This window comes from Fringilla coelebs (assembly GCF_963513975.1).
Source record: "Fringilla coelebs genome assembly, chromosome: 6".
Lineage (NCBI taxonomy): Eukaryota > Metazoa > Chordata > Aves > Passeriformes > Fringillidae > Fringilla > Fringilla coelebs.
Genome location: NC_140034.1, coordinates 7,507,661 through 7,525,824, shown reverse-complemented (window position 1 = coordinate 7,525,824; position 18,164 = coordinate 7,507,661). Strand labels below are relative to the sequence as shown.

At 45.0% G+C, this 18,164-nt stretch overlaps 1 protein-coding gene across 1 annotated transcript; it reads right to left on the bottom strand.

Annotated features, from left to right (window-relative positions):
- Window positions 1-7,927: 7,927 nt before the first annotated feature.
- On the bottom strand, window positions 7,928-17,445 carry LOC311155073 (uncharacterized protein; the record flags this gene model as incomplete). The annotated part of the gene is given in 5 exon segments (XM_084207978.1): window positions 7,928-7,981; window positions 8,629-8,643; window positions 8,647-8,743; window positions 9,434-9,514; window positions 17,396-17,445. Coding segments are annotated over 5 exon segments (297 nt in total).
- Window positions 17,446-18,164: the final 719 nt, after the last annotated feature.

The following is an 18,164-nucleotide window of genomic DNA, read 5'->3' as shown; positions in this document are numbered from 1 at the left end:
ATGTATCTCCAAGAAGAAATGTAAAACATGCCCAGGAACAACAAAGGGCCTTTGTTAAAGAAGCAGCAATTTGCCCAGAGATGCTGTCGCCACCCACTTGAGCCCAAGATGGTCACACAAAGCCAAATGACCATCCTCCATGGAAGTGGCCATTCAGCAGAGGGTGATGCACACATCCCAGCAGCCACTCTGCCCTCCTGGAGATGGCACAACTCACCCTCATGGGAATGCAAGCACATTTTCCCTGCTAAGCTACAGATCCCCACAGGTCCTGCCAGCTACACAGGAAAGCCTGTCTCCACATCAGCTCACCAGCTCCTGATGTGTCCTGTACCTTCCTGATAACATCAAGTGGTCCAGACCTTGATTCCCAGCTGCCATCACCCCAGAAATATCAATGCAGAGCAGTCCATGAAGATTGTACCTTTCAGCTCTTTAGCTCTATTTACCATCCCTGGTAAATTCTATGTACTGATTTTTTAATCAAGAAAACCATGTATCTCCTTACCTGGCTCCCACCAGCCACAATCCTGCTGATGCTTCACATATATACAAGGGAAAAGAGACTTGACTCTGCATGTACAGCATGGCCCTTTGCCAAAGAAAACTCCCAAAACAGCTCCAATGATTTGGGTTCCTTATGGATTCTGGTAAAGAACAGCATTGTGTCTTCAGAGTGTCAGAGAAGAGAAACCTAAAGTGACCCCAGATACTTGAACCTGAATGTGAAATCCAGATTCTCCTTTTAACAGTATGGAGCTCTTGTGCTGTCTGGGAACTAAGACCCTCATTTAGCAGAGAAACCTATGTAGAAGCCAGGAACAGAAAGTAACACTAATAATTAGAGACAAAGAAGGCCAGGGGTCTTCACCCTTCTTTCTCCCAGTGCTTTCTTCCCTGAGGTGAGGCACTAAGCCAAAAGACCTGAGTGAAGTAAAGTTTCCTAAAATAAGTATTGAACTAGAAGGCACCTCCCATGTCTAGGGCACAGTTGCTAATTAGGAAAATTCAAAAAAAGGGTCAGGAAAACATCCTGGAGCAACAAGCTTCAGGACAGGACTTGTAAGAAATTTGAAAGAGTGAGCAAAAAGCATCATGGCTTCTAGTAATGTAACAATATTTATTCTAGAATTGACACAGCAATATTGATCTCTCAGAGCAGTCAAGGGGATGGGGTCAGTTCATGCATAAAAGAAAGAGGAGCACAGCCCTGTTTGGCCCATCGATGCAGCTTTGGGAACACTCTGTATTGTTCCCATCGTGACAAATGCCCATAAGGAAACTGGCACTACAGAAAGGTTGCACAATCCTCATAACTTAAAAGGAGAAAGCCAGACACACCTATTCCTTCCTTAGCATTGGAGGCACAAAAGGACTAATGCTAGCATATTCAAATAACAGGTCTGCAGGAACTCTCAAATTCCAGTCTGGAATAGTGTCAAGACAGGATTTTAATGCTGCATTTTACAAATCATGTAAGTGTTTAAGCTGAAGATGATCTCCACCTAAGCATCCCTTTTTACAATTTCAGGGAAAACACTTCTGTGAAACATCAATAATTTCATGTAAACACACAGACATTTGGCAGATCTGGCAGGGAAAGCACTTTACCAACGTAGTATAAGGTTTCATTAAAATGTTGCTATGGTGAATTGGAATGAAAAGCAACAGCTTCAACACCACCATGAACCCACAGCTGGGTTACAAGGAAATACAGCAAAACTGGGGCTGAAACACCATTAAGAGTGTCACAGCTTTTTAATCTAAGCATTTTTCATGTTAAAAAAAATAACTCATCAAAAGTAACCTTCCCCACAGTTTCCATTTCATCCAAACCCATGTGTGCTCAAAAACTTCCTAACCATCTTATAATTAAGAGTGTTAACTAGTTCTGTCCTTCAGCTCCTGTACTTGGCTGTTCATATAATGGTCTGGGAGGATCCAGATAACATTTAAGGCTGGAATGAGTCAGGCTGGAAAAGATTATGTTTATATAATTGCAGCATGGTATGGGAAGTGCCCTATATTATAACAGGCTCAGCATTAGCCTAACTCTGAAGGCAGCTGTAGTCAGCCACCCTGCATGAGTAACCCAGTGAGCCCTCTCCTCACACAGCACCTGCCTTACATCATGATGGCTTTAAAACACAGCTCCTTTCCAGCCTGTGTCTTTCCACAGCCTGGACACCAACATCCCAAACCAGCCTCCAACCCCCACCGGGATGGAAATACTCAAGAACATGGTTTCACCCCCATGCTGGTGGTTTTTCACCACTAGATCTCTTGCTTGTCTCAATCCCTCCCTTCCACCAGGCAGCAGGAGTGGCTGAGGAGGCAGCAGAGCTAACTGCCTGTTTTACCCAGCTGCATCCAGCTCTTAAACACAAGTTATTGCAGTAGGTTCCTCCAACTGATCCTGATAAGCGCAGCCATTAGGGCCACCCAATAAGCAAGGAAATGCTGCCATGACCCTCCCTGTCCAACCAGAGAGAAGGCTGACTCTGCTCATCAGATTTGGGAGCAAGAATTTGGCATAGAAGGCTGCTCCCACAGAGCCTGGTGAAGGCTGATGTGTCAGGATCCAAGGGAAACACATTCTGTGTCCAGCCCCTTTTGGTACGGGACACACTGTGATGGGAGCACTGTTGGGACAAAAATTTCAGCCCCCTTTGACTCCATGATTTCGTGGGTTATTGCCTTCTCTTCTTGATTACAGAGAAAGCCAGGTTCCCCCACCCAGCCAGGAGCAAGGCTGCCTGGAGCAGTGCTGCAGGAAGGCAGGTGCGTGTTTGTGACTCCTCTGGGAGACTGGCAGCAGCTTCACACCAGCTGACTGAAAGTTTTCAAGAAACTGCTCTGAGAGGATCCCAAGGGACTGGAGTGCTGTGTGGGGACTGCTCCTTTGTATTGCCTGGGAAAGGAAATATTGTGTGAGGACATGCATGGCTGAGGAAAGAGTCCCTAACACTGGTACAGTGTATGATCTCTCTGTCATTTCATTTTCCTTCCATTAACCATTTTTTTCTGGTGCTTAGTTGCTGGCCAGCGTTAAACCACACCATCCTCATCACCTGTTAAAAACCTCCTTTCTCTTGTCCTCATCAATTCCTTAGTTTCTCTCCCTTTTCAAACGCCCTCTCAGCCTCTCCTGCCTTCTGGTTCTTTCTCAAATCTCGCTATCAGTCTGTCTCCCTTTCAGCCCATGCTGGGACCATCACTGCTGAAGCCTGGTTGGTCTCCACACTCTGAAATAGCCAAGCACCACCTTCCCCACTCAGAGGGGGGATCCTACACTTCCAATGCCCAAGCACAGCCCCTTCTTACCTCTCCTCCCTGCACTTGCTGCCCTTCAGGTACATTGTCTCCCTCCCTTGCTAGACTTGTCTTTATGCTATCTCAGACTTGGCAGAAGAGATTTATGCAGGCATAAATGGCAACCAGCAGGCACCCAATGATTTGCTTTCAAGATTAAGTGGAAGGAAGAGGCAGGGGTAAGATTCAGGGCTGCACTGATTTTTGCCCTGCTGACTTTCATTTTGAGTCCATTAAAGTTTTCTGCTCTGTCTTCAGCAACATTTCTGCATACCAGGGCCACATCTCTCCAGTCTGGTATCCAGAGCTCTGCTGCAATTCATTGGGGCCAAATCAGTTGTCAGCAGCTCACCAGAAACACTTTTGGAATTGGTTAGGAGATGAGACAGAGCTGCAGGAAGATCAGGACAATTCTCTGTCTCCTGATCCCATAGGTCTCTGTGACCCCTTGGCTCATTTATTATCCTGGGCATTCGCTTGTGTCATGACCTTGACCCTGGGCTACTGAGGCTCCTGACAGAGTCCCCAGAAGGGACTGACTTGCTTTGCCCTGGGCATGTGGTGCTGCTGTGCCATTCCTTGAGGATGAGGATACAGAACACCTTGGCAAGGTAGGCCTGGACACCCCTAACTTCACCAACACATCTTCCCTAAAACACCACAGTTCTTTTTAAAACAAAAGGCAACAATGTTTTCACTGAAGGGGCTCTGGACAATAGGGACACAGAAAGAGGGACTGTTCCTGAGAAGTTAGTGTGGATTTTAGGCACCAGACCAACATGCTGGCTGACACCACCACGAGGGATCCATCCATCGGACGCTTCCAGAGCAGCTGGGCAGCGCTGGTGGGGCCAGAGGGGCTGGGGCTTGGGCCAAGACTGTCCCTCTTACCCACACAACACATAAGCTGCAGTCAGGCTGCTGTCTTTGATCCTGCAGAGCCCATGAGCCCTTCCTGAAGGCAGCACGGCAGCCCCGGGGCAGGGATCCCCAGGGCCGGCTTTGTCACCGTCAGCCCGGAGCTGCGGGTCTGGCTCTCCCGGAGTCACCACTTACTGCTCTTCAAAAGGGCCCACCAAGCCCTCGGGACCGCCTCCAAACAGGACAGGCTGACACTGCAAGCCTGTATTTTAAACCAATTCACATCAAACACTAAGGAAATTCCAAACCAAAGAGCTTTCTATTTCCTCTGCTTCCCCTGTAATCCACCCGACTGTCTGCCGGTTCCTGGGAGTGCTGCTGGCCTAAAAGCTTCCAGGCTCTCCTCACACACGGGAGAATTGGTTTTATCTGTCCTTCCTTGATGGGCTCCAGCTCTAAAGCTTCCTACCCAACCCTTCCTTAATAAATTGAAACAATTACTCTGTGCTTCTCAAGGATAATTGCTAATAAAATTCAGCAGATTTCCCCCAAAAGACATGAAAGGGTTTGAAGTAGAAGCAGAAACTAAAGGAGAAAGAAAATGCAGGACAGAAATAATAGCCCTTGTTCCATTCATGTCTCATCCACTGCTGGTGAGTTTTTGTTCTTAGAGTCACATACTTCAGAGATGAATCCTCCCAAGCTGTCTCCAGTGGGGAAATGCCTCATGCTCACTGCTTTGGAAAACTGGTTAGTTGTTTTTAAAATTATTTTACAAGATCTTCCTGAATCTAGAAAAGCAAATCGTGAAAGCCTGAGGCTTGGCTTTCCAAAGAATCAGCAGGGCATCAACAAAGGACAAAGTCACAAGAAGCAAAAGATGTCCAGATTCATCCTGACTTTCTCTGACAGGACCCCCTCCCAATACTTTATTTTCCAAAGACAGTTTCATGCACAGAAGCAATGAATTCTGAAGCCTGGATGGTCTTAGGTGTCCCTTGAGGGACTGTGGACTCTGATCCTTCTGCAAGTATCAGTGGTTAGGTTCGAGACAGCTGAGGAGCTATTCAGACCATCAGGTCTGGCTCGTTAGGGACAAAATTGGACCCAACAGATGAGTTAAGCCTCTTAAAAAGGCAGCCCAGATGGCAGGAGCCCCCAAACACAACAAGGAGGAGCAGGAATAGCCAGCTTTGTTTTCTGTGCTGTTAGGTTATCTCCCTGGGCCTGCAAGAAGAGCTGCTGGAGGACTGCACAGCGTTGGATGTGCCTGTTGTAGGTGAGCATGAGGCTGATAAAGGGCTGGGTGGGTCACCAAGCCCTGTCTCCAAGTAATCTGTCTGTTGGTTTAACTGGGAGCAAATTACAGGCATCACTAAGGAGAAACTTCAAGTGGCACTGGCATGTCTGGCCTTCAGCCTGTCCCTCCTCGTGGCACATTGCCAGCACTATGTGGGGAGGCAAAAGAGCCTCTGAAATTAAATTATATCTTGGAGGAAGGGGGAGGAGTCTTTTCCCTGAGCAGGCCACTAGCAGCAGCCCTGAGCATGGGATTTATGTGGGATAGATACAGGAAAACAAATGACTGTGCAATCTTCTTTCATATTTGCCCAAATACATCAGCATATCACAAACCCCAGGATTCTTATCACAAGTGCAATTTTATGTCATTCCAGTTCTATTCTGTAGTTACGAAATCCCTTTCACAAGCTCTCAGAACTCCACCTTCAGAACTACACAGGAGTTTTCTTGCTTGCCCCCACTACTTTCCAGTGGAAGATCATTCCAGAATTTTACTCTGCAGGAGGTGAAAGGCAGTCCTTGATACATTTGATTTGAAATATAGCACATATTAGTTTGTAGTTAGACCATGTGGACAAGAAGAAATGGGAGGCCTTGAATAGGGAAAGAAGATGTAATACCAGAAAGCTCTTCACAGCATGACTAACATCCCCCTGCTTCTCCAATTCAGCTCAGACACTAAAACAATTAAGGTTGAACTTCAACATTAAATAGGAACTAAAATTGCCTTTTGTAATCTTATTTTCCTTACTGGTATTTATATTTCAGTAGATCAATATCCTGAATTCCTGGTTCTGCATGGTAAGTGCATGTTCTTTAATCTTCTCTTAACACTCCATTCACATAATCCTGACAAGCAAGCACTTCCCTTCAGGGATGGTAATGAATCTAAATAAAGCCCTGCTGTGGAAAAGGACAGTACTCAGTATATGTTTCCCACCAATAGGCAGGACTCACTTTGAGAGCACTGCATGGCACAATGCAGTCTCATCTGACAGGGTTTATCCAGTAGCTTATAGCTGATCCCTACTAACCAGAGGTCCCTTGATCCAGGAAACACAACCCTATAATTGCAATAGGTCTGAGCTCCCCTTTGTTTCAGTCTCTTGCTGCATTTGCCACACCAGTCAATGACAGAGTGAGGTGTCCTGACCCATGGCGTGGCCTCCTTGTCCTTTACCAGCCAAGAGCAAGGAAATCTTTTTGTGAACTGCAGCCCAGAGCACCTCAGCTGAGTCTGTGACCTTTGCGTACTGAACTGTGCTGATGGTTTTCTTTATTTATAAATTGTTCCTTGAGCAATTAAAGAAACATCTGTAAATCTATGGATGCAGAACAAATCAATTCCATAGGAACAGCAATCCTCCCACACTCTATTTTTCAATCCAGATAAATCTGCCTGTCTTTATATCAAGGCTTCATGAACTGTGAAGCAGGTAATCATTAAGTGATTTAGGAGAATGGTGAACCAATTCTAGAAACTATTAGAGTCCAGAAAATCACAGAAGTTTGATACAATCACAGCTTGTAATTCTGCAGTGCTTTCTCCCAAGGCACATAACCCTCTCACACAGCAGCTCCTGATCTGTTCTCCTGGCATCCCCACTTCCACTCTGCAAGGCAGCAAATGTGGTCACACACCCTAACTTGGGAACTGCTTTCCTAGCACTTATTCCTCATGCTGTAACATGTTTCTAGCACCCAAGAGTCATCAGAACCTGCTTTGCAAAGTATTTAGAAATGAAGTCTTAAAGCAGTGTCACCCACAGCACAAATTAACTCACAGCAGACTCGGTTGTGACTGTTTGCTGCTCTGTTGTGCAGGCAGAAATGGCTGGATGTTAATGTTAATCCTGGGAAAGGACACTAAGGGATGGTCATTTGGTCCAGAGAACTGACACAGATGGTACATAATTCCTACATCAGTGGTAGTAGAAATTATTTATTCACATCACCTTGTGGACCCAGATTATTTGGTGGCCCCATTGCAGCAGGACTGGACCCTGCCACCACCCTGGACAGGAGACTGTGCTGATGCTGTGGCACGTGGACAACAGAGCTCACCACTCAGGGAAGGGCTGAGGCAAAGCAGGGTTCAAACCCTGCCAGAAAATCTGCTTCTCCCCAGCCAGAGGAGCCTATGCCCTGGAGAACACAGAGGACAGGGAGATGGGAGATATAAATGGTGAGACCAAGGGGTTTTTGTAGTATCCCACATATCCCAACATAGCCAGCAGCTCCTGCTCACAAGCAGAGTCCCGCTGATTCTGACCCAAAAGATCTATGGACTTACCTGGATCTATGATTCCAGAGTTGCTGAGGCAAGCTCAGTGTACTCATACCCCTAATGCACTCACAAAATCAAGGATCTGCATTCCTTTTCCAGGTAATTCCGGGGCAGTTTTTCCCAGGTGAAAAGGTAAGTGGAAGAGCAGGGCCATGAGGAACTCATCTAGTTTCTCATTCCTAAGTAGAAGGTGGAATGGTCACTGTGAAGTTTCCAGATCTGCAGATAGAGACACCACCAGACCATTAGGAGAAAGAACAAAGTCTCTGCTCAAGGGCTGCATTATACCAAATACTAGCAAAAAGGCTGAGACCTATTTGTAGCAAGCACTCCACCCCACACTAGGACTTTGAAGGTTTTTAGAGAACTACTGACAGTACAATAAACATTCTGAAGAGTGGATTAAACTGGGTACTACCAGAGCTATTTCCAAGAAACATGGTTTTTTTGCATTTCACCTTCCTTTAGGTAACAGAATAGAAAGCTTTCAAACAGGTGATAAAATTATTGCTTTGCATGTGTTCAACACAACATGAATTCAATATTGTTTCCCACTGAGCTGCACAGCTGAGAGATTTGAAACTTCTCATATTTCCCATTCTGCTTCTCAATCAGAAGAGAGGTCCCTCCACATCCAGCTACAAGCAGAATTCTCCAAGCGAACTCTGCATGACATACCTCATACCAGCTACAAAAGGTAATGTGATGTGAGTCATTCACTTCTTTCAAAAGCAGAGCAGCATCTGAGAGCATACAGAGGAGAAAAACAGTATTTCCTCAAAAAATTGCTAGTGTCAGCAGAAACAGCTTTCTAAGTTGTAGAGGCAATGCCTTGCTGATGTGAAATACCAGCAATTACATTTTACATCATCCAACGTCACCTATTCATGTTGTATCCGCTTGGACAGCCTATGCAATTTTCCTTCTTTGTCAGCCAGCCTTCTCTCAGGGAGCATGGCACTGCAATCCTCTTGGAAGATGCTGGTGGTTGACCCATATATAACATTCAAGGACACAGGGCTCATTCCAGTCTGAGAATATTGTCTGCCCGGTACATGTTCTCTTCATTGTGCTTGGTTTCGAGGGGGCAAGCAGTGAAATGTGCTTGGCAGGTATCCTCAACTAACTTTCAACTGTTAGAACTACAAATCAGGCTGGGGATGTTGAGAGAAACAGGACATTTCACCTCTAAGGCTGCATCTGAAGTTGCTCCTTTAGTTGCTAATATAATAAGTTGCAACCATATTATATAGATCAAAGAAGTTTTAAGTAATGGATGAAAGTCAGCTATACCATGTTGTGAATTTTTAAAATTAATAACAATAATAATAATTTAATCTTTGAAGTGCCTTCCACAGATGAATTAATTACCTCACAATACTCTTTGGAGTAGATGAGCATTATTACCTCATTGTGAGCGATCTGGAAACAGCAACAAAGATGCTGAATGACTTTACCAAAGTCAGACCAGGCTGAGCCTGAGCTAGCATTCAACACCAGGCATGTCTGGCTCTGTTTTTGTGTTCAGGCCACTCATCCACCCTGTTGAAATGACAGCTGGCTTCCTGCTTCATGTGCTTTGTTCAGACATGATCCTCAGACAATGGGTGAAAATATTCCCACCCAGATGATCTTGTTTCTTTTTCAGCTAGGCTAGTCGAATTGAAATACCTCTTTAATGTCTTAACATGCATTTCCTGAAAGAGAGCATTCTTTCCTTCCTTGAGGTTTTCCTCAGCTGCTGGATTGGAGCTGAAATACAGAGTATGAGCATGCAGCAGTATGATTTTAAATTACTAGCAGCAGTATTAGAAGAGGTCAACATCCCAGAAGGTGAAGATATATCTATTTTGACCTCTAGCTGACACTAAGAAAATATTTGGGTTGTGGTGAGGCCATTGTGAGATGCTGCTTTCAAGAATACAGAACAAAGGGGCTTCTGGGGCTCTCCTGCTCTGTCTCCTGCCCCATATGCCCTGTGACACGTAAACCCTTCCAGCAGTGTCTCAAGTGGCTTTAGGAAGATTTCAGATGCAAACTGTCCCATTCCAGAGCTCTTCTTTGGGATCTCTGAGGGAAGATCAGGCAGAGGTCACCACAGAGCCCACACCTCCCTCTGGAGAGCTGCCAGGCAGAGTCAGCATCATTCCCACCCCCAGTGGAGAAGCTGGCTGAAGCTGCTGAGACACAGGCCATGAAAGGTGTCTGCTGTGGCTGTGTGACCAGGACAGAGGGGAGCAGCCTGGCTCCAGCCAGACAAAAGCCTGGAAAATGCCCAGCAGGGCAGGAGGCAGCAGCAGGCAGCGTGGGTGACCCACTGCTGCCACACTCCACTGGCTCCCTGCCCTGAGAAAAGAGCTGAGGGGGGATAGCTTGGCTGCTTTTAAGTTTTGGGGGTTTTTTTTCCCCCTGATAATTCCCAAATCCACATCTGCCAGAAACATTCAAAGCAGAGTTAGGGTGCACTTTTTCCCCTGCACAGTTTCCCTAAAGGTCTGCAGCCCTCCACTGCCCACCATTGCAGAGTCACACACCCCACAGGGAACATCACTCCATGGACCCACCTGGGGACACCTGGGGTGGCATTTGGCCCTTGCATCCAGCACGGCTGCCCCAGGGTGTGGGGCACATTTCTGACACACAACACACAATTTTAGCTGTCCCTCTGTAGTTCAGCTTGAGAGAATATGGAGTAAATGTGTATTTCTCCTTTACTCCATTAACATGATGTAAGAATTTTCCTGCAGTTGATGCTTGGGTAAAAAAAAATTCTAGACTGAATTTACTTGGAACTTCTGTATTTATCAAGACCTAAAGCTGCATAATTTGAAACCAAACATCATTATTTTACCTTCCAGATTCAAGGGTGTTAGTATCAACTTTTCAGTACCCCACACCTCGAGTCAGTGATATCCTCTGCAAGGAAGCAGTGTACAGAGTGCATGTCATAAATCTATGCTCAAAGTCCTCACACCAACAAAGTATTTATAATGTAAATTCTTTGCATATTGTGCACTTTCCATCAGTCTTAAGCCTGCTTTTCCCCCAGATATTGTTTGTGTGTTTTTTCAACAGAAGTTCTCAAAGGTTGCCAGTGTAAGAAAGAAAAATGTGTATTTGTTCTTTTTTTGTCTTTCAGGTTATGAACAACTAATGGGAAATTTGCTAAAGGAATCAGTTCTTTGATTGCCAGTGAATCTGAAAAGACTGAGAAATTTAATGAAACCAGGCATTGCTTTGGGGGCTTTTATAATATTTATGTAATTGTAGAATCTAAGTATCAGGAGAAAAGAAAACTTTTCTAAAAGATGGAATATATTATGCATGCTCCTGATATTTTGAGAACTTTAAATAAACACTAGATAGACTATTTAGAGGACACTGGACAAAACTACTGGTAACAGCATTCTACAGCATCTATATATTTTTAAGAAATCCAAACAAAAATATCCCCTGGAAATAAATGAGGTCTATTACTCTTTTCTTAATTAACAAGAGAGACTTGCAAACCCTTAACTATTACTTGCAGGTCACCTTTAAAGCAAAATGACTCTTATTGCTGAAATCCCTCTGCCTACAAATTTAAACTGAGTGAAACTTTGAGCTTTCCTGTGACTTTTTGCCAGGTACTATTCAGCCAGGCGGCCACAAAGCTCTCAGAGATTCTTACTCAATCTAGTTTGGTAGTAGAGGCTGGATATGGGACAACAGAATAATTTCAAGTCAGCAGCCCACAGCCCATGTGGTGGTTAGACCACAGAGATGAATATGAGGAAATCATGGCTCTAATCCTTTGACAAAAGTGGTTATTTCAGCTTGCCTCTTCTAGTCCTCGGTTCCAGCTTTCTAATAGTGTTTTGCCACTCTTGGATAAAAAGGCCCACGCAAATGCTGTACCTTTATGTTACACACAAGGGATTATGAGCCATGAAAGAGAAATAGGAAAAGGTGGTAATCCAGTGCAGCAAGATTTACCAGCACAGCACAGGAAGGAGAAAATTCCACCCCTGTGTCTTCAAAATGCATCCCAGCCGCTTCTCACTAATGCAAATGGCTGAATGACTGCCCCAGCCACTGTGCTGGGGCAGCAGGACAGGTCCTGCCCACCCGTGGGGCCTCCTGTGGCCCCTGGGATCTGCTGCAGAGGCAAACATGAACACCAGGATGGAGCTGGGAAGGTGGGGAGGCTCACAGTGCTGCCAGGACACCATCAGGAGTGAAGGGGTGACACTGCTTACAGCAGTGACCATCTGCTATCCCCTAGGAACTGCAGATCCCAGCACATACCCTCACCCCTGCAGCCTGCTCTGGCCACCAGGAGTCATGGCCAATGTGCTCTGCTCCTCCCAGCTCTGCTAAGCAGCTTCCCTGGGTAACAATTTAGTCCAAACAGGGAAAGGAGTTTTTTTTCCATTTGATAACATCTCCACAGCCATTTATTTATGCTCATTGTGGTATTGATGGTCAGGAGCTGCAGAGGTTTTCCTGGTTTTCCCAGGACTGGCAGCAGTGAGGGCAGCTGGTCCTGGTCCTTCTGTTATGGGCAGTGACAGCACTCTGAATGTTAAACACACTTTAACTTTGGGCTTTACAAGATTTCAAACTATATCAGGTCACAAATATGTGGCACAACCTAGGTCTTTACATGAGCAGCCAGCTCAAGATTTGGAAGCTGCACCTGGAAATAATTGCCATATACTAAGGCAGGTCACTTTAGGGCATGATTTTGAGGTTTAGAATCTTTGGGATATTGTGAAACATTTGGTTTTTCAAGCACAGAATGTCTCACACATCATTCACAGCGGGTCAGTGTTGTGGATAACTGGTATTGCTTAGTTCACACCCAAAATTGGTACAAGTTATGCTGACAACAGCACTTTTTGCCAATAGAAGTCAAGTCTCCATCAAAGGTAAGGTTCCACATTACAGCTAAACCAGCTTAAGAGCCAGTTGTTAATGGAAGAAGGATTCCTGATCCCATCAAAATTTTTCCCATCCTTTACCTGTGTGATGATTCTTTATCTTTGACCCCACAGCAAGGCGGCTCCCTAAACTGTCAAAAGCAATCATCCAGCAAAAATAAAGGAGAAGCTTTCTGTTTAGTTAGCATTTTATATCAGTTCATGGTGGAGTCAGACAAGGGCCAGTGGAGATACAGATAAATACAAGGGGACAAGGGAAGGACCACACCTTGCAGCAGACCAGGTCAGCTACAACCTAAGAAAATGTTGCTGCACTACTGTATACTTTGAAGGATGAAAATACTTAATCTAAGACTTCTAGACAGGTCAGGCCAGTATGACAGAAGGAACATTTTCTGTGCTTCTACCTCTTAAAAATGGTATCAATGATTTTTGCAGTAGTTGCTCACTAGGGAAAATAGTCCTGAAAGTATCACAGGTGTTCATGAACACGTGGAAGAACAAATGGACAACACAATGTGGGGAAAGAAAATTTCCATAAAGCAACCTGTCCCTAACTTCCCTTACTTCCCAAGCCTTCCAAACAATGCATCTTTTCTCTTTTGGGTATATTTAGAGGCATATATACATATCCATGTAAACAGAATAACTCCATGGATAGGTAAGCAAAGATCTCAAAACAGCCTGAAAATTGCTCTCTGGCTCTGCTGTCTGCAGCCATCTCTTTCCATTTTTTTATATGATTGCATTGTGTATGTTGTGTTTCCAGTTGCTATTGCCAGCTGCCAAGTGCATATCTATGACTTGGCAGCCAAGTTACATATTTAAGAGGATGAGAGAAGCAGGTTTGGGAACAACCTCAGATCTCATCCATGGCAGCCAGGCAGCATTCAGGGGAAAAGAGAATGGATGGATCTGATGGCTCTTTGGCTCATTTTTAGAGAACAGAGCTATTCTCAGCCTCAGGAGACCACTGGCCCCTCTTGACTTCAGTAAAAGTTGTGCTAAAAGAATTGGCAAAAAGGGATGTGTTGCAGAGACCCAGGGCCACCTGTGTTAGTGTTTGAAGTGCAGGAGGAAGGGGAGGGAAGCCTTCCTCTGTAATGGAAATCTGCTTTGAACACTCCACAAAAAGCATAACACTAAGCTCTCTGAAAAAACCTGGCATTTCCAGTGGAAGATGCCATAATAGACACATGGCATTTGGCTTTTGCTGATTTATCACCTTCTTCCTTGTGGGAATAGTACACATCTGAGGGGTAGAAACTAAATAAATAATGTGAAGCAATCAAGATGTGATGATGGTGAGTTCCACAGGCAGCAACCCAAGCAACAATTCTTCTTCAGAGCTGTAAATAAGTAAATAAGGTGTATGTTGAAGCAGAAACTACTACCTTCTTAGAGTTGCCCATTGTGTGCATTGGCTGAGGCAGGTGCCCTGCAGAAGAAAAAAAAATTTAAAAACCTGTTAGTGCATAATTAAAAACTGGGTTATGAGGCATAAGCACAAAGAAAGCAAGCAACAGGCTTGCTCCAATTGTCATAATTCTGAACAACTGACCTTGAACCCTTAATAGGCTTCTTTTAGTGTTGTTTCTTGTGGTGTTTGTGTGTCCATGAGCATCCCAGTAACTGAGAACACTCAACAATATGTATATGTACCCATTCTTTAGGTATATCTAATGTTTAATTTGGATATCACACCCAGAAAGTAAACAAATGCATAAACTCAACAAAAATATCACTGACTCACCATCCAGTCTTCCAGCTCTTCTCTGCCTCTTTATTCTTGCTGTGTCAAGCCTCTGTCTCCCATACCCACTGTATTAATTTCCTCCTCTTTTCCCAGGGGCTGTTAAATGTCAGCCCTGGTTTCTCTGGGAATACTAGACTCCGTGTGTGCATTACTGTTTGTATTGGACACCCAAGCAGAGATTTCAATTCCACAGTAGCTAATACTGTCCATGACTACACCATTTACCTGCCAAGTGCTCTGCCTGCTCATTAAAAACAGGATCATGCTGTGTGAATGGAATAAATACTGTCCCTTGGGCAAAATACCATGAACATTGGTGTAGGTTTTCACTTCAGTTTTGTGCAACATGGAAGCTCCTAATTCCCTGTTTTCAGCAATTTGAACACTGCATTCCTTGGATAACCCAAAGCAAAGGGCAGTTTGGGAGCTGCAGTGTAACTTCTGGAGAGGAACCGTGTCCACCTCACACCCAGCACCAGCCTGCCCCAGAACCAGAGCCCTCACAGCCACATCCACAGCTCCAGCCTGGCTGAAGGTGCTGACAGGCACAGGCAGAACCAGGTCCTGAGTCCACACCTAAGGTCTGAGGGGAACCCAGGAGTTCCCCTTAGCTGCAGTCCAATTTTGGAAAGCCAGAAAAACCAGCTGCACATTCTTCTAGTGAACTCCCCGTGCCATTACTCCCCCTGCCTGGTTTTATCAGATGAGATTATTGAACAGGAGCAGTTGTCAGCCCTTTTCACACAGCCTTGCACCCCCAACAATCAACCTTTTGTTATTAAAGTGCCTCTGACAGAAAGGAAGAAGTATTAAAAGGTACCTCACACTCAAAAGGAATTTTCAAAATTTTGATTTTGATTCTGTATTCTGAGGCGGTCAGAAATCTATGAACTTCACAAAAAAAATTCATAGCCTAATTTCTAGGCTATTCTTCTCAGGATATAATAACCATCTCCCTGCTACAGAAATAGGGGGGGAAAGGTGAAAACTTAATATAGAAACGCTATAGACAAGATCTTCTCTATTCAATTCTGTGAGCTTTGAAGGGAATTTGAAGGAAATTATGGCAGACAACCTGGGTTTTAGTTTTTCATGGATTACAGAGACTTTTTACATTATTGGTATTTTAAAATTAGTTATCTCCCACCTGTAGTGCTGGGGCTAAGATTAAGGACTAGCTACCATCAAATGTTTTTAACCAGGCTGTGTTGGTACATTTGCAAACACAAATGCAAATGAATGAAGTCTTCAGCAGGGAAATAAGGAGTCTTCCAATTGAGCAATGTGGTTTTGAAAGAAATATATGTACATTTTTAGATACAGCCTGGCAAAAAGAAATTCTGCTTTCATCCATGACGTGTGATTGCTAGACTGTCAGTGCAACTGTGCAGCAGCTCTTAAAAGGATTGACAGAAAGTATTTCATGATGCTTGGCAGTGAATATAGAAAGGCAACCAAGACCTTCTAAGCCCATAGATGTTTCTATAGAAAGCTGCCAAAGTATATAGCATTGCCCCTTCTGGAAATGGTTTTGTTTCCTTAATCCTAGCCAAGATAGATTTTTAACTGCTGACCTGCAAATTATTTGGAGCAGTTGCATTTTTAACTGCTCCAGCAGGTAAGGTACAGGTGCTGCCAACTGCTACCTAAGCATGGGTAAGAACAACCTCACACTGCTTGGTCTGGGATGCAACAGAAATCTGTCAACTTTTGCAGAGGCCAGCACACAAAAACCAGTTCCTGAATGGTGAGAGAAAGTACCTTCAGCAGTGGAAAAGAGGCAAAAATTTCCTGTACTCTCAATTTTCTTTTAGACTACAAAAAAAGGGTTGGCTCTTAGATGGAAATTTCTCCCCTCTCTGAAATTTCTGGCTGGTGCTGTTATTGGGATGACAAGGTGAGCCAGCTTGTCTCTGTCTCCACCCTCTTGATGCAGGAGAGAGTAAAGGCAAATGGGTCATGCAAGGGTGGATCAGGGGGTTTTAATACTGCCGTTTCATATGTGGAAGTGAAATATGTTGTTGCATCTGGAAATGCTGGCCTGCCCAACTCTATAATCACCACGCTGCTACAAGCAGGATCTGCTCCAGAGGCAGGTCTGTGCTATAGGCTCCTGCCTGCATAAATACATGGAAGAGAGCAGCAGAGAGATGTGATACCTGACCCACATAGGTGTGCTAAAGAGGCTTTACTAGCATAACTTGTTTCGCTGTGGGGTAGGGAGGGGTGATAACTTTCCTGTGATGAACGACTACAGAACATAATTTTGCTGCTGTAAGAGCATCCACATGCTTTGCTGCTTTAACATCCCAGGACTCCCGAGTGCCAGGGTGCAGCATACCTGACAGAGCAGAGATCAGGCCACCATGTGCTTCCTGAAGGGACACAGTAAGGCAAACTCATGCCAGGCACAGGGCCAAGGAGGAGAAACGAGGAACACCTTTGAGATAAGTTGATTTCAAAATGCTGTTACCCTGCACTGCACTGACAGGACTGAAAAAAAGGAACTTTAAGAATGCTTGCTGGGTGTAAGCCCATGTTGTTCAATGCGACGCCTCGCATTTAATGCGAGTGCCAAGACTGGAAATGTGAATTTCCTGAATATTTTTTCTCTTTCTTCCTGTTCCTCCTATGTATCTGCACGAGTGGCTCACAGTGGGGAAGACAAAATTTATGGTGCAGTCCTGAGATCCTTCATCTCAGGATGAAGTACCTTGGCTACACCAAACCTTCAAGGAGAACCTAAATGACAGGCAGCTCCCAAAAGAAATGTTCCCCAGCCTGCAGGGCTGCACGCAGTGCCTCCCGAGAGATAAAAGGCAGGCTGCTGGCATGTATTCATTCCTGCCTTGAAGATGGTATCACAAGGGATGAGCAGGGCTGCAGCCTGTCTGCGAGTCCTGTGTGCACAACTTCAGACAGACGCTCCGCAGCGGCGGGGCCGGGCTGACTCACCCGGCCGGCTGGGTGGACACAGCCTGTCCGAGCACGTCCCGGCTCCCCATGGGCTGCCCTCACACAGCTCTCTTGTCCTCAGCTCCCTCCGAGGGCTCTCACACTGCACGGCATTTTAGCAATGCTTTCACCTTGGGATTTTTTTTTTTTTTTTTTTTTTGGCTCTTTCCTCTGCAAAGTTAGAGTGGGGAATTGCAGCGTGACACGCAGGAGGCACGGCTTGGCTTGAGGGGTTTAATTTGGGTGATTAAATTCTCCAGGATTAATGCCACGGGTGTTGCTCTGTTTGAAATAACATCATCCAAACTCAATCAGAAAAATATATGGAGCCATCAAAAGTTAATACAGGAGTTGCACAAGTGCTAAGAAGTTACAAGCACTTTACGCTCTCCCTTATGGGCTTTGTCTTTCTTGCACGCTAGCCTTGTTGGAGCATGGCAAAGTTCAGAAAGCCAGCCCAGGATTTTGACAGGAGCAGCTGGCTTTCCTGTGAGTCAGGACCATGCACAGGATGAGAGACGCTGAGAGCAAAAGCAATGAAACTGCAGATTTCAGACAAGATTACTTTGCTTGCTTTGCCAAATTCATTTCAAATGACCAACTGCTTGCCAGGAGGACATAGACACACCAAATGCACCTATTTGCAAATGAGGAGTAGCATTTGGGAAATTGACTTTATTTCTTTAAGAAACTGGGGAGGGGAGGGGGGAACAGGGACCCACTGGAGTCAGGGGGAAGTTTCCACTAACAGGATCAGAGTTCAATCTAC